The sequence below is a fragment of the Tachysurus fulvidraco genome, chromosome 15 (genome assembly GCF_022655615.1).
Source record: "Tachysurus fulvidraco isolate hzauxx_2018 chromosome 15, HZAU_PFXX_2.0, whole genome shotgun sequence".
Classification (NCBI taxonomy): Eukaryota; Metazoa; Chordata; class Actinopteri; order Siluriformes; family Bagridae; genus Tachysurus; species Tachysurus fulvidraco.
The window spans coordinates 23324040-23346734 of record NC_062532.1 but is presented as its reverse complement, the minus strand read 5'-3'; the positions used below and the strand labels follow the sequence as shown (position 1 = coordinate 23346734).

Below are 22695 nucleotides of genomic sequence, written 5' to 3'. Positions count from 1 at the left end.
GGGGGAAGGGGGTAGGAGGGGGGGGGGAGGAGGAAGGAGGGGGGAAGGAGGGGGGAAGGGAAGAGGAGGGGGGGGAGGGGGAGGAAAAGGGGGGGTGGGGGAGAGGGGAAAATAAATAATAAGAATACCAAACGCAAAGGATGCAACGATAGAAGCAGGAGCAAGGGGGCGACAGGGTGGAGGGGGAAGGGGTACATACAGAAAACTGATCGTCATTTCTCGCTCCCTTTCGTGCGCTCTCTTTCTCTCTATCTCACACCACCATTCCCGCACACACACACACACACACACACACACACACACACACACACACACACACACACATACACACGACACTCAGCTGTTTCCACAGAAACTTTGTTTTATGTTCTCTGATTTACTAAGGTTACACACTTGTGTATTTTAGTGAGTGTGTGTGTGTGTGTGTCTGTGTGTGTTGGGGGGGGGGTGCAGCAGCAGGTGTGCTGATTCTCATAAGCCGTTCTCTCTCCTCTTCTCTCTCCTCCGCCTTCTCCCGTCCGGCATGTCGAGAATTTAAACTCCAACGGGCGGGTCCCGTCTCTCTCGCTCCCGTTCGGGCCTGGAGGTCCATCAGATCCCGAAGCAGTGGCGTCGGCTAGAACGTCAGGTCCTCTCACTAAGACGTTAGATGCGCAAGGTCCGCGCGTCGGGGGAGCTAGGGGGGGGTCGGGCGCTCAGCATATCGCGGTCGGTACCCAACGTCAGTCTCTCAGGGGGGGGGGATGTAAAAAAAGATCTCTCTCTCTCTCTCTCTCTCTCTCACTCCTTGTCCTCCTCTGATGGGTCTGTGATGGAGGAACAACAGGTGGTTCAGAATGAGAAGTAGAAGTAATCCAGCATGTGTTTGTTTTGTTTTTTGTTTGTCGTCACAGAGATGAATTCAGACAGCCGTCACCCGTCAGCACCCGAAAGTGTGTAAACCTGTGTGATGTGTGAGTCACTCCGAGAGGAGGAAGAGACAGAGGAGTGTCTGAGTGGGTGGAGCCGAACAGGAGGATGATGAAGAGGATGCAGATGATGATGAAAGGGAGGAGAGAGTAAGGGAGAGGGAAGGGAAGAGGCTGTGTGTCAGGTCTGGAGTTGGTGCTCGTCATTATTCCCAGAGCAGGATCTGTGAAGGATTTGTGAATAGTGAGGAGAAGAACCTGAGATCCATCTAGAACTCCAGCAGGAGGGTTTCTCTTCTACTTTACTTCTCTTTTATCTCCTGTTGGTTTCTCCAGTGTGTATGTGATCAGACCCTGGGAGAACCATGTCAGTGGAAAGTGAGAAGGTGGGGAGGGAGTGAGGACAGGATGGCGTACACACAGGTAAACACAGACACACACACACACACACACACACACACACACACACACACACACACACACACACACACACCAGTTTTGATCTGATGTGTAATAAACAGTGTCGTAGTCACAGCACACACTTCTGTTCACTTCTGCTCCAGAAAAACACGTTTAATGAACCAGATTTAAAGCAGCTGGAACACAAAGATCCAGATTATTTTCTTCACTTCAGGATTTAAAAGATTAGCTGAAAATTCCAACAATCAAAACTATTGCTAATTAAAACTAAATCTAACGTCATAAATGTGTTTTAATAACATCGAAGAAAAGACACATTCTTTTTCTAAATAATAATTATAATACTAGCAATAATAATAAAAATTATAATAATAATAATAACAATATTTTTTTATTATTATTACTAGTATTATCATTTTATTATTATTAAAATGATGTTTTATTTATTTTTTTATGTTTTTATGTTTTTATTTTTTTATTATTATTATTTATTTGTTTGTTTGTTTGTTTATTATTATTGAATATGATGTTTGAAGCAAACAGTAAATATCAGAATTCTTCTTTTTATTATTCATCTTTTGGTGTCTAATTTGTGTCACTGATCTGAGCAGCATGTGTGTGTGTGTGTGTGTGTGTGTGTGTGTGTGTGTTATGCAATATTCTCATTGCTTTGTGTGGTCCATGTGTCTCTCTGACCCTGCTGCGTCATTCCCACTTGCGCCGCCGCTGTTACCATGGATACAGCCAGGACTAATTGCTCAGACAACATCAGGTCGCTGATGGAGAGCAGAGGAGGGCGGGGCCAAGGGCTGAGAGTGAGAGAGGGGTGGGGGTGGGGGGACAGAAACAGTTTAAAGAAAGCAGGTCTCCATCACTGAGATCACACATCAGTGGACAGAAAGTGTGTGTGTGTGTGTGTGTGTGTGTGTGAGAGAGAGAGAGAGAGAGAGAGAGAGAGAGAGAGACAGACAGAGAGAGAAAGACAGAGACAGAGAGACAGAGAGACAGAGAGCAAGAGACAGAGACAGAGACAGAGAGACAGAGAGAGAGAGAGAGAGAGAGAGAGAGAGACAGAGAGAGACAGAGAGAGAGAGAGAGAGAGAGAGAGAGAGAGAGAGAGAGAGAGAGAGAGAGAGAGAGAGATTCTGACTCTGAGACAATGAATGAAATTATTCAGTATTTCACAATAAAGCAGCAGTGACCATGCAGCATATTCAATTTATTTGTTTTGTGCTTTTTAACAATTTCCCTTTGTCTCTAAGCAGCTTTACAGAAATATAGAAACAGAAGAGAGAGAAAAAGAAATAAATATATAATAATAATAATAATAAGAAGAAGAAGAAGAAGAAGAAGAAGAAGAGGAAATAAGAATAAAAGTAAATAAGTGAATATATACAATTAAAGTTTAAAATTAATTTAAATTTAAAATTCATAATACTATATATTATAGAAGGGATGTGGTAGCTCAGTGGTGTTCGACTACTGATCGGAAGGTCATTGGTTCGAATCCCAGGTCCACCAAGTTGCCACTGCCGGGCCCCTGAGTAAGGCCCTTAACCCTCAATTGCTCATGTGTATAAACTCAAATAAAAATGTAAGTCACTCTGGATAAGGCTGTCTGCTAAATGATGTAGATGTAGATATATTTATCCCTAATGAGCAAGCCGTAGTGGAAAAGTGAGGAAAAACTCCCTGAGATGAGCCGAGAGCTCCTGAGGAACTAATGGGTCATCATAAACTCTGAGTTCAGCTCAGACCTGATTGCTGATAAACACCAGAACATACAGCTGACTGACACAACATTGGTATAGAAGAAGACATGACAGTCTCCGGGTGGCTTCATACACAACAACCCCATGAGACACTGATGACCAGGAGGATCAATCCCTGGCTGGGTGACCACCGGGTGACGAGACTCCAACCAGGGGTCCTTGCCATTCAATTCACTCACCCACTCATTCATTTTATACCGCTTTCTCGGGTCACAGGGAGCCTGTGCCTATCTCAGGCGTCATCGGGCATCGAGGCAGGATACACCCTGGACGGAGTGCCAACCCATCACAGGGCACACACACACTCTCATTCACACACACACACACACACACACACACACACACACACACACACACACACACACACACACTACGGACAATTTCCCAGAGATGCCAAACAACCTACCATGCATGTCTTTGGACCGGGGGAGGAAACCGGAGTACCCGGAGGAAACCCCCGAGGCACGGGGACAACATGCAAACTCCACACACACAAGGTGGAGGTGGGAATCGAACCCCCAACACTGGAGGTGTGAGGCGAACGTGCTAACCACTAAGCCACCGTGCCCCCCCCCATTCAATTCAATTCAATTGAATTTTATTTGTATAGCACTTTTAATGATGGACATAAGCAGCTTAATGGAACATAGGAACCATAATACAAAGAAAAAAAATATAATACAAAGATTTATATTATATTTATTTATATTTAAATGTGTTTCCTCTGAGTAAGCCTGAATATTTCATGAAGCAGAGTCCAACTGGAGCTGGAACATCTCTAGATGTCTCAGGATCCTTACATGGTTGGTCTCATCTCAATGGAGGTCCAAAGTCTTCATGGTACGGAACATAACTGGAGCTATTACAATTCCTGGATGCCTCTGGATGGCTAGAAAGAGAGAAGCAGTGGAAAGGAATCAACGTAGCTGCTGTTCATAATATTACAATCATTATAACGTTATAAGCACTAGATGATAATGTGCATTTGGTCAGATGTAATAGTGCACAATATTATGGGATGTATTATGTGTACGCCTGACTAAAGAGATGAGTTTTTAATCTACATTTAAACTGGGAAAGTGTGTCTGAGCCCCGAACACTATCAGGAAAATATCGAGAAAAGCAGAGGTCCTAGAACTGATCCTTGAGGGACCCCATAATTAACTGGTAATAAACTGGAGGATTCACCGTTTAATTCTACAAAAGGGTGTCGATCAGACAGGTAGGATCTAAACCAGCTTAAAGCCTGACCATGAATACCTGTGTAATTTTGTAGGTGATCCAGGAGAATGTTGTGGTCTGTAGTGTCGCATGCAGCACTAAGGTCAAGTAGAACTAATAGTGGCAACGTTGGAGAAGGTGTATATGCTACAGGTGTAGAGTGTGGATGCTACAGATGTAGAGTGTGGATGCTACAGATGTGGAGTGTGGATGCTACAGATGTGGAGTGTGGATGCTACAGATGTGGAGTGTGGATGCTACAGATGTGGAGAGTGGATGCTACAGATGTGGAGTGTGGATGCTACAGGTGTAGAGTGTGGATGCTACAGATGTAGAGTGTGGATGTTACAGGTGTAGAGTGTGGATGCTACAGATGTGGAGTGTGGATGCTACAGGTGTGGAGTGTGGATGCTACAGATGTAGAGTGTGGATACTACAGATGTGGAGAGTGGATGCTACAGATGTAGAGTGTGGATGCTACAGATGTGGAGAGTGGATGCTACAGATGTGGAGAGTGGATGCTACAGATGTGGAGTGTGGATGCTACAGATGTAGAGTGTGGATGCTACAGATGTGGAGTGTGGATGCTACAGGTGTAGAGTGTGGATACTACAGATGTGGAGAGTGGATGCTACAGATGTGGAGTGTGGATGCTACAGATGTGGAGTGTGGATGCTACAGATGTGGAGTGTGGATGCTACAGGTGTAGAGTGTGGATGCTACAGATGTAGAGTGTGGATGTTACAGGTGTAGAGTGTGGATGCTACAGATGTAGAGTGTGGATGCTACAGATGTGGAGTGTGGATGCTACAGATGTGGAGAGTGGATGCTACAGATGTGGAGTGTGGATGCTACAGGTGTAGAGTGTGGATGCTACAGATGTAGAGTGTGGATGTTACAGGTGTAGAGTGTGGATGCTACAGATGTAGAGTGTGGATGCTACAGATGTGGAGTGTGGATGTTACAGATGTGGAGAGTGAATATTGTATAAAATACCTTAAACATAAATAATAATTATAAAAATAAAGTGCAAATATTTCTAAATATTTTTGTTTGTTTATTTGTTTCCTCCAGGTAGGAATGGGTGATGGGTGATGGGTAATGCGTGATGGATGATGGGTGATGGGTGATGGGTGTAAGCTGTAGTCTAGAAACATGTGTGTGTGGTGAAGTCTGAAGATGAAAATGTGTGTGTGTGTGTGTGTGTGTGTGTGTGTGTGTGTGTGTGTGTGTGTGTGTGTGTGTGTGTGGTAGTTGTGTTCTGCTAAACTCTTCTGGTTTCCTTCCCTCCTGCTCTCCTTTCGGACGCTCGTCTCTCTGCCTCCTCTCACCTGTATAAAAGGACAGCTGGAACCCATCAGTGAGGTACGAGTAAATCCTCTCGCTCTTTTTCATCACATCACACCACACCACACCACACCACACCACACCACATCACATCACATCACCTGATGAGAAGTAATGTGATGTGATGTGGTGTTGTGTGGTGTGATGTGATGTGGTGTTGTGTGGTGTGGTGTGGTGTTGTGTGGTGTGGTGTGGTGTTGTGTGGTGTGGTGTGGTGTGGTGTGGTGTGGTGTGGTGTGGTGTTGTGTGGTGTGGTGTGGTGTGGTGTGGTGTGGTGTGGTGTGGTGTGGTGTGGTGTGGTGTGGTGTGGTGTGATGATCTACATGTAACAAAAACAGTCACTTTTCCCCACACAGATGTTTGTAACTTCAGAGTAAACGTTGATATCAAACCCATTTCTGCTCTCTGAGAAGCTCCGAGTGTTTGTTCATCTAAAAAGCAGCTCAGATTTCTCTATAACACTAAACTTCAGTGTAAGATCATCAACAGAGGGACAAACACACGTCTAAAACACTGAAGAAACACTTTAAATCAGACAAACAGACACAAAATCAGACGCTTCTCTAGATTAGATTAGACTCGAACTTTATTATCATTACACATGTACAAGGCAACAAAGGGCAATAAGCAGCAAGTGCAATGTGTACAGTATGAACAGGACGATATACAGGTTGGGTGCCATAGACATATAATATACATGGTGTTATATATTATATAGACAGATATACAGGTACTATTGACATCGTATACAGAGGTGGGTGACCATCGGGTCCATGACAGGTCCTCTGCTACGTGGATCCCCAGGAAACTGAAGCAGGAAACAAGCTTGCTGATGTGGATGGGGTGTGTGTGCCTCTTCTCTCACTACTGAAGTCCATGATGTACCTCCTCCCTGTGGACTGTCTCATCGTTGTTGGTGATGAAGCCAATCGCTGTGGTGTTGTCAGAAAACATGATTATGAAATTAGCTCCATGCACAGGCCTGCAGTCATGAGTGAAGACCATGCACACAGCCCTGTGTTAAGGGTGATGGTGGCAGAGCGGATGTGGCCTGACCTGACATGCTGGGGTCTGTTGGTTAGAAAGTCCATAATCCAGTGACAAATGGATGTGTTGATGCCTAGATCCCCAAGTTTGGTGATTAACTTGGAAGGGATGACGGTGAGATATGTGTTATTATTGTCCAGATGTGTGAACACTGAGTGCATCCTCTGAGCATCCTCTGGGCTCCGATTGCTCCAGCCAACTGATGTGGGGTCAATGTGCGGTAGTCATCCAGGTACATCGGGTTAGAGAGTGTTTTGGGAACTGGGACAATGGAGGTGGATTTGAAGCAGGTTGACACAGTTAGAGCAATAGTCAGGTTGAAGATGTCTGTAAAAAACCCTGCAAGCTGTTCTGCACATGCTCTAAGTACACGGCCAGGGATGCCATTTGGTCTGGCAGCCTTGCATGCGTCGATTCTGCCCAGTGCAGTATAGACGTCGGAGGAGGTGAGTGTGAAAGGCTGGAGGGTTTCAGAGGGTCTAGTGGCCTGTCATTACTGTATACTGTAATGTGGTCGATGGGGAAGTTGCTGGGCTTAAAGTCGGCCTGCCTGCCACATGCCTCTGGGGTCTGAGTCGGAGAAGTGGTCGTCTACCTTTAGCTTATAGCAGTGCTTGTTCTTTTTGACTCCCCTCCTCACTGGTTGGATGAGTGATGAGTACTTACTGTAGGCATGAGAAACAAAGAAAGGTGGTCTGACTGTCCCATGTGGAGGAGGTGGTCTTGATGTAAGCTTCAGAGATCTTTGTGTAAACATCATGCTGCTGAAATTCAGGGAGCACTGTCTTTAAGTTAGAGTGATTAAAATCACCTGCAACTATATAGGAAGCCTGCGGGTGAGCAGACTTTGGTTTGCTTGGCATTAGCGTCTAACGGCAGAGTTTGTACACCAGGCTTTGTTCATATAAACACACAGTCCTCTGCATCTGGTCTTACTTAATGATCTTCTCAGCTGTCCTCACTATCCACTGCAGGGTAGTGATCCGAGATGGTGCAGTTCCCAAAAGAGACAGTGATGCAGCTGCTCAGGATGATCTCAATGGACTTGTCCCCTGTTCTGAAGGCTAGGTCTCTAGTCTTCGGCAGAACACTCACTTTAGAAGTCATGGTTGGAGCTCGTGGTGATGGTCCTAGAGACGGTCACGTTATCAATGCAGTTGCTGATGTAGCTGGTCACCGATGCTTTGTAGTCCTCCAAGATGACGGTTGGTTGCAGCCTCTCTGAAGATGTTCCAGTCAGTGCATTCAAAGCAATCCTGAAGAGCAGAGGTGGCTCCTGCTGGCCAGGTTTTTACCTGCTTCAGAATGGTTTTAGAGTCTGATGAGTGGTATGTATGCAGAACTTACAGTAGCATTACAGAGATGTGGTCTGAGTAGAACTTAATGTTAATTTCTGTTATGTGTAATAAATCTCTGAACACACTCCTGTATCACACACCAGGACTGAGGAAGCCTGGAAAATAATCACTGCCTTCTCTCTGAGAGCTTCCACCGTGAGAGGCTATAATGATTTATTAACCGTTATTAGCTGTTATTAACTGATGATGTGCAGAGGTTAAGCAGTGTGCTGAGGGATCTCTGGGTGGTGTTTATGCTGGTTCTCCTCAGGGTCTGCTGTCCACACTGACGGATCTGCTGCTGTGCCGCTGGTCGTGTGGCTCGTGTTGGCGCTGGTGTTGGGAGTGTAGCTGCTGTCAGACCTCAGAGGAGGAAGTGGAGATTCTGGGGCCGTTTCCTGCACAGACACCTTCCTGGCTGTAAGAACAGTTATAATCCTCTCAACAACATCATATACTACCTTTATAACCTCCTGTAATAGCCTCATTATTTCTTTATAACCTTATGTAATGCTCATAGGAGCCCTTTATAACCTCATTCACTGGACCAATATGGATCATTTATAATCTCCCACAATCCTGATATCAAAACTTTTTGATCTCATATCATGGCATTATGAACCATTTATAACCTCATAGATCATCCACATGAGTACTTTATAACCGTTTTCCTTTATCTCTGTTCCATATGAACTCATTAGAACCTCTTACATCACACACATAAACCCTTTAATGAACTCTGTTTAATCTTATAACCTGTCACCACTTCATCCCATCACACAACACTCCTTATGAATGTATCGTAACCCTCAGACCATCACAGCGTCATCTCTCTTCTTACGACTAGTTATAGCATTCATATTCACTTGTTTTACGGTTGCCAAAAAACTATGTGAACTGGTTTCCTGCAGTAATTTGCCATAAATGTGATCTGATCCTCATCTAATTCACATCAATAGACAAACACGATGTGCTTAAGCCGTCAAACCTTCTCTGGCACCGAGTGGTAGCTCTCGATCAGACCTGCACAACATTTTGGAGGACTTTCTGACCGTTCCTCTTTACAGAACTGCTTTAGCTCAGACACATTTGTAGGACGTTTGGTGTTAAATGCTCTCTTGACGTCATTCCACAGCATCTCTGTGGGGTTACGGTCTGGGCTTGGAACGCCCTCGTTGGAAGCTGGAGTGAGATGTTTACACACAGGATTGTTTTTTTTTGTGAAGCAGATGCAGGCTACGTCACTGCTAATCGCTCCGAATCGTCTGAATTTCCAAGAGTAATCCTGATCCACATCCTCCAGTCCTCCTATCTCCCTGGACCCCTCCCAACCCCTCCTCCACCAACCTTCTAAGGCCATGTGTTTTAGATTACTCTGTTGCCGTGACAACTATCTCTCTCGTTGTGCTGTAGTCATGGTCACAGTGGGTCCTTGATGATCCCTAAGGGAAGTCCTCACAGTAAGGCTTTGCCAAAGAAATGAGAGAAACAGGATATTTATTCCAGCAGGGAAACACAATAAAACGAGCTGTTAGAGCGGCGCAGGGTCGAGACTCTGACCCCGAATCCGTCACAAATACACAAACACCACAAAGACACGCTTTGGATTTGAATGTCTATAAACCTACTGAAGGATTTTAAGGAAGTGTTCAAGTGAAATTGTTTAATTGTGTTTCCCTGTTTCTAATAAACACTTCTGTACCGCACTAGTCTTCTTCTTCTTCTTCTTCTTCTTCTTCTTCTTCTTCTTCTTCTTCTTCTTCTGCTCGTGAGGTGCTCTGTGTCATCACTCTGGGACCGAGAGTGTTCAACATCAGACATAACAACACAAAGTGCTGCATGAAGCCAGAAGACAATTTAAACACAATTTTAAGGCACACTAGACGATCGTTTCCCTGCTGTATTGCATCATACTGGAATTCTTGTAGTCACATGACACATGGCTGGTCACATGACCCACTGTAATACACTCACCCAGTTCAGACACACCACTTGTACAGAGCAAAAAGAGTCACTGGTGATGGAAAGAATGTTTATAACTGCTATAATGTAGGGGACAGTCGGAAGTCACCGGCGTCGGGGGACGTAGAAAATGTTTTTATTTAAGCAAAACAATTGAATTGAGAGTAAAGTGGTGTATGAAGATTAAAACATTTACAATTCTTTCTTTCTTTCTTTCTTTCTTTCTTTCTTTCTTTCTTTCTTTCTTTCTTTCTTTCTTTCTTTCTTTCTTTCAGTGTTAACGACTGTAATGATGAGAAGGAGTCAAACTCCCACCTGGTGTCCGGTGATCACGTTCCTCCGGCCCACAACAGCACAGCAGGCAGCAGTAGCCCGGGTTGCACCAGTCCCGGCAGCAGGGGTTCCGGCTCGGAGAACTCTCGCTCCACCTTCAGCCTCGCACGCCAGCTCTCCAGTACGTCTCTGTGGCACCGAAGCTACAGTTAGACCAGATAAAAACTTCTGACTTTATCATTTACATTAACATTAATGTCATTTAGTCATGTGTGTGTGTGTGTGTGTGTGTGTGTGTGTGTGTGAGTGTGTGTGTGTGTGTGTGTGTGTGTGTGTGTGAGTGTGTGTGAGTGTGTGTGTGTGTGTGTGTGTGTGTGTGTGTGTGTGAGTGTGTGTGTGTGTGTGTGTGTGTGAGTGTGTGTGAGTGTGTGTGTGTGTGTGTGAGTTTGTGTGTGTGTGTGAGTTTGTGTGTGTGCGTGTGTGTAGTGTGTGTGTGTGTGTGTGTGTGTGTGTGTGTGTGGTTTGTGTGTGTGAGTGTGGGGTTGTGAGTTGTGTGAGTTGTGTGTGTTGTGTGTGTTGTGAGTTGTGTGAGTTGTGTGCGTGAGGTGTGTGTGTTGTGTGTGTTGTGTGAGTGGGTGTGAGAGATGTGTGTGTGTGTGAGTGTTATGTGTGTGTGTGAGTGTGTGTGTGGTGTGTTTGTATGCGTGTGTGTGTGAGTGTGTGAGTGTGTGTGAGGGTGTGGTGTGTGTGGTGTGTGTGTGTGTGTGTGTGTGTGTGTGTGTGTGTGTGTGTGAGTGTGTGGTGTTGTGTAATGTGTGTGTGTGTGTGAGTGTGGTGTGTGTGTGAGTGGTGTGTGTGTGTGAGTGTGGTGTGTGTGTGTGTTGGTTTTGTGGCGTGTGTGTTGTTTGTTGTGTGTGGTTGTGGTGTGTTTGTGTGTGTGTGTGTGTGTGTGTGTGTGTGTGTGTGTGTGTGTGTGAGTGTGTGTGTGTGTGTGAGTGTGTGTGTGTGTGTGTGCGTGCTGGGTTGTAACTCCACCCACTGCTGAGACAGACATATTGATGTGAGTTCTTACTCTGTATTAGACACCGTTCTCTAGAACCATGAACAAATCAACACTTGATGAGCGCACTAGGGGCGTGGCTTATAGTCTGAGGTCAGAGCTTGTTCTTTAAAAGCAATGCAGATGATAAAAATAATTTAGAGTTTTATTTATTTTATGACACAAATTGTGTTACTAAGACAAACTGCTTATATGGAGATAAAACACACGCTATGCTAAACTGGTAGCTATAAGCCTCCATTAGCCGTGTAGCAAGCAGACAAACCTCACACATGACATAGGTCTCTCTTGAGTAACTACATTTACTTTGAAGCAAAGCCTTGAAAATTCTTCACTATTGGACTGTCTCTTGTGTCTCAGGTCTGGACTCACGGCGTCCCAGCTCCCCGATGCTGGACACAAAGCCCATAGAATTCTGGGCCATGTCCCCGAGAAAGGAGGTAGTTCAGCCCCTGCGCAAACCTCAGCCTCCTCCGGATGATTATTTCCACCAGCTGGAGCCGCGTCTTTACTCATCTGAGTCTGGTGGAGATGACGTGGACTCCCTGAGCGACGAGGAGCTCCTGCTGCGCTACAAGCTCGGCCTCCTGCACTTCAGCACGCAGTATGACCTCGTGCGTGGTCAGCTGATTGTGCGTGTGATCGAGGCACGTGATCTGCCTCCTCCTGGTGTGGGCATGGCTCACTCCAACCCCTACGTCAAGATGAGCCTCCTTCCGGACCACAAGAACTCGCGGCAGACCGGCGTCAAACGCAAGACACAGAACCCCGTATTCGAGGAACGCTTCACCTTCGAGCTGCCCTTCCTCGAGGCTCAGCGCCGCACGCTGCTGCTCTCTGCTCTGGACTTTGACAAATTCTCACGCCACTGCATCATCGGGAAAGTGACGCTTCCGCTCAGCGAGGTGGACCTGGTGAAGGGCGGACACTGGTGGAAGGCTCTGGTGCCCAGCTCCCAGGTCTAGTCATTTACATCTGTTCACTATTGAGTTACACTAAACTGTACACATGGTGGGGGGCACGGTGGCTTAGTGGTTAGCACGTTCTCCTCACACCTCCAGGGTCGGGGGTTCGATTCCCACCTCCGCCCTGTGTGTGTGGAGTTTGCATGTTCTCCCCGTGCCTCGGGGGTTTCCTCCGGGTACTCCGGTTTCCTCCCCCAGTCCAAAGACATGCATGGTAGGTTGATTGGCATCTCTGGGAAATTGTCCGTAGTGTGTGAGTGTGTGAGTGAATGAGAGTGTGTGTGTGCCCTGTGATGGGTTGGTACTCCGTCCAGGGTGTATCCTGCCTCGATGCCCGATGACGCCTGAGATAGGCACAGGCTCCCCGTGACCCGAGAAGTTCAGATAAGCGGTAGAAGATGAATGAGTGAGTGAATGTACACACAGCGAAGCAGATCCACAGAGTTTTGTCTTTTTCACTCAAACAAAATAAGTTTTTGTGTGTTTGGTTCAAGGAAGTTTTCATTTAGGTTGTTTGTGTAAAACCGTGAGTCAGTGTGAATATTATACAGTGTGTAACTTTAGAACACTGATGGGCAGGCAATGTATTTGCAGAAACTTAGTTCTTAGAGAAAATTATAAGAGTTTAAATTAAATTATTACAGTATTTAATATAAACACAGCAACTGAACGTTTACATCTAAAATCGTAATAAAAATCTCTCACATCTGCAGGCTGTATTTATTTTTATATAATCAGCGTTTTTGTTTTGCTATGAGGTCTAAACACGAGACATTGAGACATTGCTATGAGGTCTAAACACGAGACATTGAGACATTGCTATGAGGTCTAAACATGAGACATTGCTATGAGGTCTAAACACGAGACATTGAGACATTGCTATGAGGTCTAAACACGAGACATTGAGACATTGCTATGAGGTCTAAACACGAGACATTGAGACATTGCTATGAGGTCTAAACACGAGACATTGAGACATTGCTATGAGGTCTAAACACGAGACATTGAGACATTGCTATGAGGTCTAAACACGAGACATTGAGACATTGCTATGAGGTCTAAACACGAGACATTGAGACATTGCTATGAGGTCTAAACACATTCATGAGATAATTTCTTGTAGATCATCAGTGGTGACGATCAGCATGAGGTTGAGCATCAGGAACTGAATCCAGCTAAACAATTAAGTTGAGATAAACAAAAGTCAATCAGACAAACGTTCACAAGAATGAGACTGGAACCTAACCCTGTCTGTGTCATATTTACACTACATCTTAAACCACCCGCTTCATTTGAAATAAAACACACTGAATTTAAAGCTGTTTGGAAAAATGGAGCAGTTATAAACTGTGGGGAGTTCTGACAAATTCATCACATGGTGTTGATTGTCAAGATGATGTTGTGATTTGGGTCTCCTTTGGCGTGTGATGTTTTATTACTCATGTGTGTGTGTGTGTGTGTGTGTGTGTGTGTGTGTGTGTGTGTGTGTGTGTGTGTGTGTGTGTGTTGTACAGAATGAGGTGGAACTCGGGGAACTGCTGCTCTCTTTAAACTACTTGCCGAGCGCCGGGCGACTCAACGTGGATGTCATCAGAGCTAAGCAGCTGCTGCAGACCGACATGTGTCAGGGTTCAGGTACCTGCTCCTTCCTCTCTCACTCACACTGGTGCCGCTGCTTAATGATGGGGATGATGATGATGATGATGATGATGATGATGATGATGATGGTAATGATTGTGATGATGGTGATAATTGTGATGATGATGATGATGATGATGATGATGATGATGATGGTAATGATTGTGATGATGGTGATAATTGTGATGATGATGATGATGATGATGATGATGATGATGATGATGGTAATGATTGTCATGATGATGATAATGATGATGGCAATGATTGTGATGATGATGATGATGATGGTGATGATGATGATGATGATGATGATGATGATGGTGATGATGATGATGATGATGATGGTGGTGGTGGTGATAATTGTGATAATGGTGATGAGGATGGTATTTATTGTGATGATGGTGATGATGATGATGGTGGTGGTGGTGGTGGTGGTAAATATTGTGATGATGGTGGTGATGATAATGATTGTGATGATGATGATCATGATGATGATTATGGTGATGATGATGGTACTGATTGTGATGATGGTGATGATGATGGTACTGCTTGTGATGACGATGATGATGATGATGGTAATGATTGTGATGATGATGATGATGATGATGATGATGGTGGTGGTGGTGGTGGTGGTGGTGGTGATTGTGATAATGGTGATGGGGATGGTATTGATTGTGATGATGATGATGATGATGATGGTGGTGGTGGTGGTGGTGGTGGTAAATATTGTGATGATGGTGATGATGATGATCATGATGATGATGGCAATGATTGTGATGATGATGATGATGATGATGATGATGATGATACTGTATGTACTGTATGTGTACTGTATGTACTGTATGTACTGTATGAGTATCTGCACATCCCTCAGAGGGGTAAATGAGGTTAATGTGTGTGTAACTAACAAATCAAGCATGGCGTTAGTTCTGGCAGGTCACGTCATCAAGCGTGCATCAGCTGTTAATCAGCTGTCAACGACGTGCACCAATCCGGTTACGACATCCGTATTACCCGACCATTTAAATTCCCATTCATAGAGCCGTTCAGCGCTTCGCTGCTGCCGCGATCTAAACTCCCTCCTCCGACCCCGTCTCCACCACGCCGGAACCCGTGTTCGCTGTACCAGTTGTCTTAAATCTCCACATATTTTTCTCTCTCTCTCCCTCTCTCTCTAAGTATTTGATTATCTATCTATCCATTCATTTATTACTTTCCAAAAACGTGTGAGTGAGATTATCAATACTATGCATGCTAGTGGTTCTGTTAGGGGGGGGGGTCTATTCTATTTTCTAGTCGCTGCTCTCCCCGCTCTGACGGGCACGTGGATTCTTGCCCAGAACAGAACCATACCGCCAACACTAACTGTATGCATATCATCATTCCCTTGTGACAAAGTGGTCCTGACAGAATTTGCTTTATGTGAACTTACTTCAAGCTCCATCTCGCTGCTTCCAGAATATTTCCACTGTCTTTTTCTTTTCAGCTGATTATAAAGTGCTCATTAAAATGTGTCTCTCTGCTTGGTTTCTGACTCAGATCCCTTTGTGAAAGTTCAGCTGGTGGCAGGACTGAAGCTGGTGAAGACCAAGAAGACGTCGTGTATGAGGGGAACCATCGACCCCTACTTCAACGAGTCCTTCAGCTTCCGGGTTCCTCACGAGGATCTGAGTGAAGTTAGCCTTGTTTTCACAGGTAAACACACGCACGCACACACACACACACACACACACACACACACACACACACACACACACACACACACACATACACACACAAAAAACCTAACAACATTTAATTGAGCCACATTCCGGTCGTCTCAGAAGGACCTCGAGTGCTCAGCCTTTATCCTCTCGTTAATTACACGACTCTCAGTTTCTTCTGAAAGAGACATGAGATGAAGTTCTCAAAAACTTTAATTGGCCTCAAAAATGAACCCATTATTTTCCCTCACAGTCTTATCTGTCCAGCAGAAGGAGGAGATCTCCGTCAGACGTGGACACACACTGTGAGACTGCAGGACGGCGCTCGTCACGTTCTGTTTAACATGTCAAGCAGATTGAATTTAATTGGACGTAATTAATACATTCTTTTTTATAAAAAACACAGACACAGAGGAACTCGGGGTTTAATTCTTTTTTCACTCAGTAGCTAAAATATTGTGTTTTTTTGTCTAGATCACAAAACTAGTGTTGATTTAAAAAAGAAATAAAGATAGAGAGCAGGTCAGTGTGGTTAAGGCTGAAGGTGAGCAGGTCAGTGTGGTTAAGGCTGAAGGTGAGCAGGTCAGTGTGGTTAAGGCTGAAGGTGAGCAAGTCAGTGTGGCTGAAGGTGAGCAGGTCAGTGTGGTTAATGCTGAAGGTGAGCAGGTCAGTGTGGTTAAGGCTGAAGGTGTTCAGGTCAGTATGGTTAAGGCTGAAGGTGAGCAGGTCATTGTGGTTAAGACTGAAGGTGAGCAGGTCATTGTGGTTAATGCTGAAGGTGAGCAGGTCATTGTGGTTAAGGCTGAAGGTGAGCAGGTCATTGTGGTTAAGGCTGAAGGTGAGCAGGTCATTGTGGTTAAGGCTGAAGGTGAGCAAGTCAGTGTGGCTGTAGGTGTGCAGGTCAGTGTGGTTAAGGGTGAAGGTGTTCAGGTCAGTGTGGTTAAGGGTGAAGGTGAGCAGGTCAGTGTGGCTGAAGGTGAGCAGGTCAGTGTGGTTAAGGCTGAAGGTGAGCAGGTCAGTGTGGTTAAGGCTGAAGGTGAGCAGGTCAGTGTGGTTAAGGCTGAAGGTGAGCAGGTCAGTGTAGTTAATGCTGAAGGTGAGCAGGTCAGTGTGGTTAATGCTGAAGGTGAGCAGGTCAGTGTGGTTAAGGCTGAAGGTGAGCAGGTCAGTGTGGTTAATGCTGAAGGTGAGCAGGTCAGTGTGGTTAATGCTGAAGGTGAGCAGGTCAGTGTGGCTGAAGGTGAGCAGGTCAGTGTGGTTAAGGCTGAAGGTGTTCAGGTCAGTGTGGTTAAGACTGAAGGTGAGCAGGTCAGTGTGGTTAAGGCTGAAGGTGAGCAGGTCAGTGTGGTTAAGACTGAAGGTGAGCAGGTCAGTGTGGTTAAGGCTGAAGGTGAGCAGGTCAGTGTGGTTAAGGCTGAAGGTGTTCAGGTCAGTATGGTTAAGGCTGAAGTTGAGCAGGTCAGTGTGGTTAAGGCTGAAGGTGAGCAGGTCAGTGTGGTTAAGGCTGAAGGTGAGCAGGTCAGTGTGGTTAAGGCTGAAGGTGAGCAGGTCAGTGTGGTTAAGGCTGAAGGTGTTCAGGTCAGTATGGTTAAGGCTGAAGGTGAGCAGGTCAGTGTGGTTAAGGCTGAAGGTGTTCAGGTCAGTATGGTTAAGGCTGAAGGTGTTCAGGTCAGTATGGTTAAGGCTGAAGGTGAGCAGGTCAGTGTGGTTAAGGCTGAAGGTGAGCAGGTCAGTGTGGCTGAAGGTGTTCAGGTCAGTGTGGTTAAGACTGAAGGTGAGCAGGTCAGTGTGGTTAAGGCTGAAGGTGAGCAGGTCAGTGTGGCTGAAGGTGAGCAGGTCAGTGTGGTTAAGACTGAAGGTGTTCAGGTCAGTATGGTTAAGGCTGAAGGTGAGCAGGTCAGTGTGGTTAAGGCTGAAGGTGAGCAGGTCAGTGTGGTTAAGGCTGAAGGTGAGCAGGTCAGTGTGGTTAAGACTGAAGGTGTTCAGGTCAGTGTGGTTAAGACTGAAGGTGAGCAGGTCAGTGTGGTTAAGGCTGAAGGTGAGCAGGTCAGTGTGGCTGAAGGTGTTCAGGTCAGTGTGGTTAAGGCTGAAGGTGTTCAGGTCAGTGTGGTTAAGGCTGAAGGTGAGCAGGTCAGTGTGGTTAAGGCTGAAGGTGAGCAGCATGTGGTGTTTTATTGCTGCCCTTTTAGTCCACATGACCACAGGAGGCTGGTGGGCACACTGCCCTTATGCCACATGTCCCCTGCCACGCCCATCGGGCACACTGTCCTTATGCCACGTCACCTGTCACGCCCACCAACCATGCCCATCTGACACATTTATCTGTCAGAACCTTCAGCTGTGTAGAATTTTTAGATTTTTTTTCCCTCTGGATCTCCTTACCCTTCTCTCTCTCTCTCTCTCTCTCTCTCTCTCTCTCTCTCTCTCTCTCTCTCTCTCTCTCTGTGTGTTTCTCTCTCTCTCTCTCCCTCTGTGTTTCTCTCTCTCCCCCCCTCCCTCTGCCTCTCTCTCTCTGTCTCTCTCCCTCTCTCTCTCTCTCTCTCTCTCTCTCTCCCTCTGTCTCTCTCTCTCGCTCCCCCCCCCTCTCTCTCGCGCTCGCTCTCTCTCTCTCTCTCTCTCTCCCTCTCCCTGTCTCTCTCTCTCCCTCTGTCTCTCTCTCTCTCTCTCCCTCTGTCTCTCTCTCTCTCTCTCTCTCTCTCTCTCTCTCTCTCTCTCTCTCTCTCTCTCCCCTCTCCCCCCCTCTCCTTCTGTCTCTCTCAGTGGGTGATCAGTGTGTAATGATGTCCTTTCCCTGTGTATGTTGTCTGAAGTGTCTGATGTGGTGAGTGGAAACAGACGTGGTGTTCGTGCTGAAACTGTTTCCCATCATGCCGTTCTGCTCCATGCGGCGCTCCTCACGCTCCTCCTGCTCACTCACCATGACATTAAAGAGATCGAGACGCCATCTGTACGACTGCCTTAAAAAAAATTGGAACAGTGCACCATTAGAGCTTTGTACCTTTCCTCTGGTAGTGAACACCATCACAAGATTTCATCATCATCATCATCAGCAGCAGCAGCAGCAGCAGCAGCAGCAGCAGCAGCAACCACAGTGTAGTGCACTACATAGTGAACAAGGTGTGATCCAGACATCAGTAACATGAACATCAGCATCACGAAACAAACACGACTGTCCCATTCTCATCCTGCACCTCAGGTTCCTCCATCTGTTTCTAACATTAAATCTGACCTGATCCTAGTCCCGAGTCTGAGCAGAGACACGGCATAATGATGTCATCACCTCAACCTCACACGCAGTGCCTCGCCCTCAACCTCAACCTCACTCTCATCTGCTCCCTCACTTTCCAGACTTATTGCACATTTCCACAGACCTCCCTTCTGCCTGGAGCATGATGCAGTGTGTAGATGTGTGTGTATAAGAAGTGTGTGTGTGTGTGTGTGTAATGAGTTTCAGCTCAGCGTCTTGCTGAGTCTTTGATATAAACCACGAGTCTGAGAGACACGTCTAGCAGCCGTCCTCGCAGGCTGCCACCACTCAAGACCTCGGATTCCTCGAGTGCTCCTGTTGCCTAGCGATGAAGACCTGAGAGCCACCGTTTCCTCGCCGACTTCCTTCCGCATTTGAATTTTCATATCACAACCTGTTTGATTCTTTAAATCAGATATCTCCAGCTGATGAAGTTATTTTTATACAAAATCAAAAATCAGAAAGCAGGCTGATGTTGAATTTTATTGGTGTGGTAAACAGTGTTCTTGTGGGGGGCATGGTGGCTTAGTGGTTAGCACGTTCGCCTCACACCTCCAAGGTCGGGGGTTCGATTCCCACCTCCACCTTGTGTGTGTGGAGTTTGCATGTTCTCCCCGTGCCTTGGGGGTTTCCTCTGGGTACTCCGGTTTCCTCCCCCGGTCCAAAGACATGCATGGTAGGTTGATTGGCATCTCTGGAAAATTGTCCGTAGTGTGTGTGTGTGTGTGTGTGTGTGTGTGTGTGAGTGAATGAGTGTGTGTGTGCCCTGTGATGGGTTGGCACTCCGTCCAGGGTCTAACCTGCCTCGATGCCTCATGACGCCTGAGATAGGCACAGGCTCCCCGTGACCCGAGAAGTTCGGATAAGCGGTAGAAGATGAATGAATGAATGAATCTTTGTTACTCTTTAATACAAAATAAACTCAGCAGAAATGTGTGTGACTGTAATAAGGGAGGTTTGGTGTATCACTGCTCCTAGATCGTATTACGTAGTACTAGATCTCTATTTCAGCGTAATGTTGCCAAAAGGAAACGGAAGCACAACTGAAACCACCATGGAAGCCCCTGCTGGAGGACCTCCTGTTACCATAGACGACCACCCCGACGATAGCGGTGAACTCGGTGAACTCGGTGAAGAAGATAACATTATAGACACGTGGCCGTATTTGCAAGAAATGTTTCTGTACATTAGAATGAAAGATTTTTCCTACCGGATGAAGCGTCTCTTATACCGACTGAAAATCACTGACATTTTACTTTTTACTTTTACTTCAAATACTTAAGTACATTAAATATCAGAAAATGACTTTTGATACTTAAGTACAGTAAATATCAGATACTTTAAGACTTTTACTTCAGTAATATTCTAAAAGTTGACTTTCACTTCTACTGAAGTCTTTTTCTAGTCTGATACTTGTGCTTTTACTCGAGTCTTGTTTTCTAGTGAAGCACGTAGAATCCTTCCGCTTGTACATCTTTCACAAGAAACTTCTGTATATAAAACATTAAAGGCTCATGTGGTCTTTTTCTTCAGAGCCTGACCTGGTACCTCGTTTTTATTAGCTGCTGTCGAGGTCCAGCTTTTAGAGCCTTTACTTCTGTCCCTTGTTGTGTTAGCCTCAGGAGAATTCATCTCTTCAGTCAAAATCCAAAGTAACATCGATAAATTACATGAATAAAAAGCTCGAATTCAGAGGTTAATAAACACAAAGACACCTTTAAACCTGAAAAAAAATCAGGGATAGAAAATATGGACTGGAGAAGGAAAAGTGTTTCATCTCTTTGCTGTCAGTTGTTGATGACATACTGTTGTGTTTATGTTCCCATAATCACCGGGTTCATTTAAGGAGCTGAGCAAGCAGCAGTCGTTCCTGTTTGATCCAACATGTGATCTAACCCTAATCCTAACCCTAATCCTAACCCTAACCCTAATCCTAACCCTAATCATAACCCTAATCATAACCCTAACCCTAATCCTAACCCTAATGATAACCCTAACCCTAATCCTAACCCTAATCCTAACCCTAACCCTAACCCTAATCCTAACCCTAATCCTAACCCTAACCCTAATCCTAACCCTAATCCTAACCCTAACCATAACCCTAACCCTAAACCTAATCCTAATCCTAACCCTAACAATAACCCTAACCCTAACCCTAACCAGCCCTAACCCTAACCCTAACTAGCCCTAACCCTAATCCTAAACCTAACCCTAACAATAACCCTAACCCTAGATCAGTTAATGTAGTGCTGCGACACTCAGTTACTCGTGGAGCAGAAATGTCACGAGGTCACAGAAACTTTCAGTGACTGATGAAGATCACAAGTTCAGGAGATGTTACGAGTGTAAAGTTCGTGTCATGATATAAAATGTGTTAAACTTCCTAATATATTAAAGCACATGTTCTTCTCTCCTCTGGTCTTTAGTTTATGGCCACAACGTGAAGAGCAGCAATGACTTTGTGGGCCGTGTGGTGATCGGTCAGTTCTCTACAGGTCCGGCCGAGACCACGCACTGGCGGCGTCTGCTCCGTACCCAGCGCACGCCTGTGGAGCAGTGGCACAGTCTGCGAACCCGCGCCGAGTGTGACCGCGTCTCTCCCGCCTCACTCGAGGTCACATGATCTTCACTCAGGGGAGGAGGGAAGTGTGGACCGTTTGAATGGCAGGGCAAGTGATGAGAGGAACTGCAGCGATGTGAAAAAACAGTGGGTTCTGAATCTAACTCAGGTTCTGCTCTGGACTTCAATCAAAAACACAGATTGCTGATGAAGTGTTTTTCTGGCAATGCAGCAGAGCATTTTATCTTCATCACGCTGATCATCTGCCATCACAGAAGACCTTCAGAACCTCATCGTCGGCTCGGGCTGACATCAGCCAGATCTTTTCTCCTCCTCTTCCTACTCCGTTTCCTTCTCCTCCTCCTCTTCTTCCTCTTTCTCCTTCACCTCCTCTTTCTCTTCCTTCTCCTGCTTTTTCTCCTCTTCTCCTTCTCTTCCTACTCAGCTTCTTTGCCCTTCTCCTCTTCTTCCTGCTGTTATAGGAGGTGATGTTGCTCCTGTTAATCGGCTGATGGATGTTTCTGTTGCTCTCAGCTCCACATCGCGGCTCCATTTGTGTGTTTATTAAATTTTGTAAAAAAAAAAATAAGACATCGATCAGCGATCACAGAGATCACGATGCTCGTCAGCTCGTCTCCCCTTCAAAAGCAGTGTCCATTACATTCTACTGTCCCCGTCCTCTTACCCGAAACATCTAATCAGATCCTCTCATCATTTTATGGGAAAAACAAGCATCTTCTCTTCATCACGAAAAAGCGTTCAGTCAAATCCACTAAAACGCTGGAACTCTCATTCTAACCAAAAAAAAAAACAAAAAACTGTCTGCTACGGACGAGTGTGACGTATCAGCGCTCCGAGATTAAATGTAGTTTAAAGGTGTCAGTGTGTTCAGTCAGACGTCTCACACGGCGGTCCCTGAGACAGACGAGCCTCAGACTCCCCAGAGTTCTGTTTTATTAAATTGTGATTAAAACGTTCTCACGACAGACTGAAGATGAGCCTCGAGTCGCTGTCCCTCGGACACGACCGCGCGTGTCTACAGACTGAAGATGAGCCTCGAGTCGCTGTCCCTCGGACACGACCGCGCGTGTCTACAGACTGAAGATGAGCCTCGAGTCGCTGTCCCTCGGACACGACCGCGCGTGTCTACAGACTGAAAGCATCCTGTGTTTAAGTGTTTAGTTTGTTTATTAATCTCACTTGAAATGGACTCGGTGTTAGTGTTGGAGTAGATG

The 22695-nt window shown here is 45.7% G+C and overlaps 1 protein-coding gene across 1 annotated transcript in view; it reads left to right on the top strand.

The window, feature by feature from the left end:
• Nucleotides 1-802: 802 nt before the first annotated feature.
• syt17 (synaptotagmin XVII) overlaps nt 803-22695 on the top strand; it is a 23670-nt gene continuing 1777 nt past the window's right edge. Inside the window, exons 1-8 of the mRNA XM_047801179.1 lie at nt 803-1331; nt 5669-5686; nt 8324-8472; nt 10290-10468; nt 11708-12306; nt 13827-13947; nt 15490-15645; nt 21327-22695. The exon at nt 21327-22695 is cut by the window's right edge and continues 1777 nt beyond it. Of these exons, the coding sequence (XP_047657135.1) occupies nt 1317-1331; nt 5669-5686; nt 8324-8472; nt 10290-10468; nt 11708-12306; nt 13827-13947; nt 15490-15645; nt 21327-21523 (1434 nt within the window). The 5' untranslated portion in view covers nt 803-1316 and the 3' untranslated portion in view covers nt 21524-22695. The remainder of the gene's footprint in view (nt 1332-5668; nt 5687-8323; nt 8473-10289; nt 10469-11707; nt 12307-13826; nt 13948-15489; nt 15646-21326) is intronic.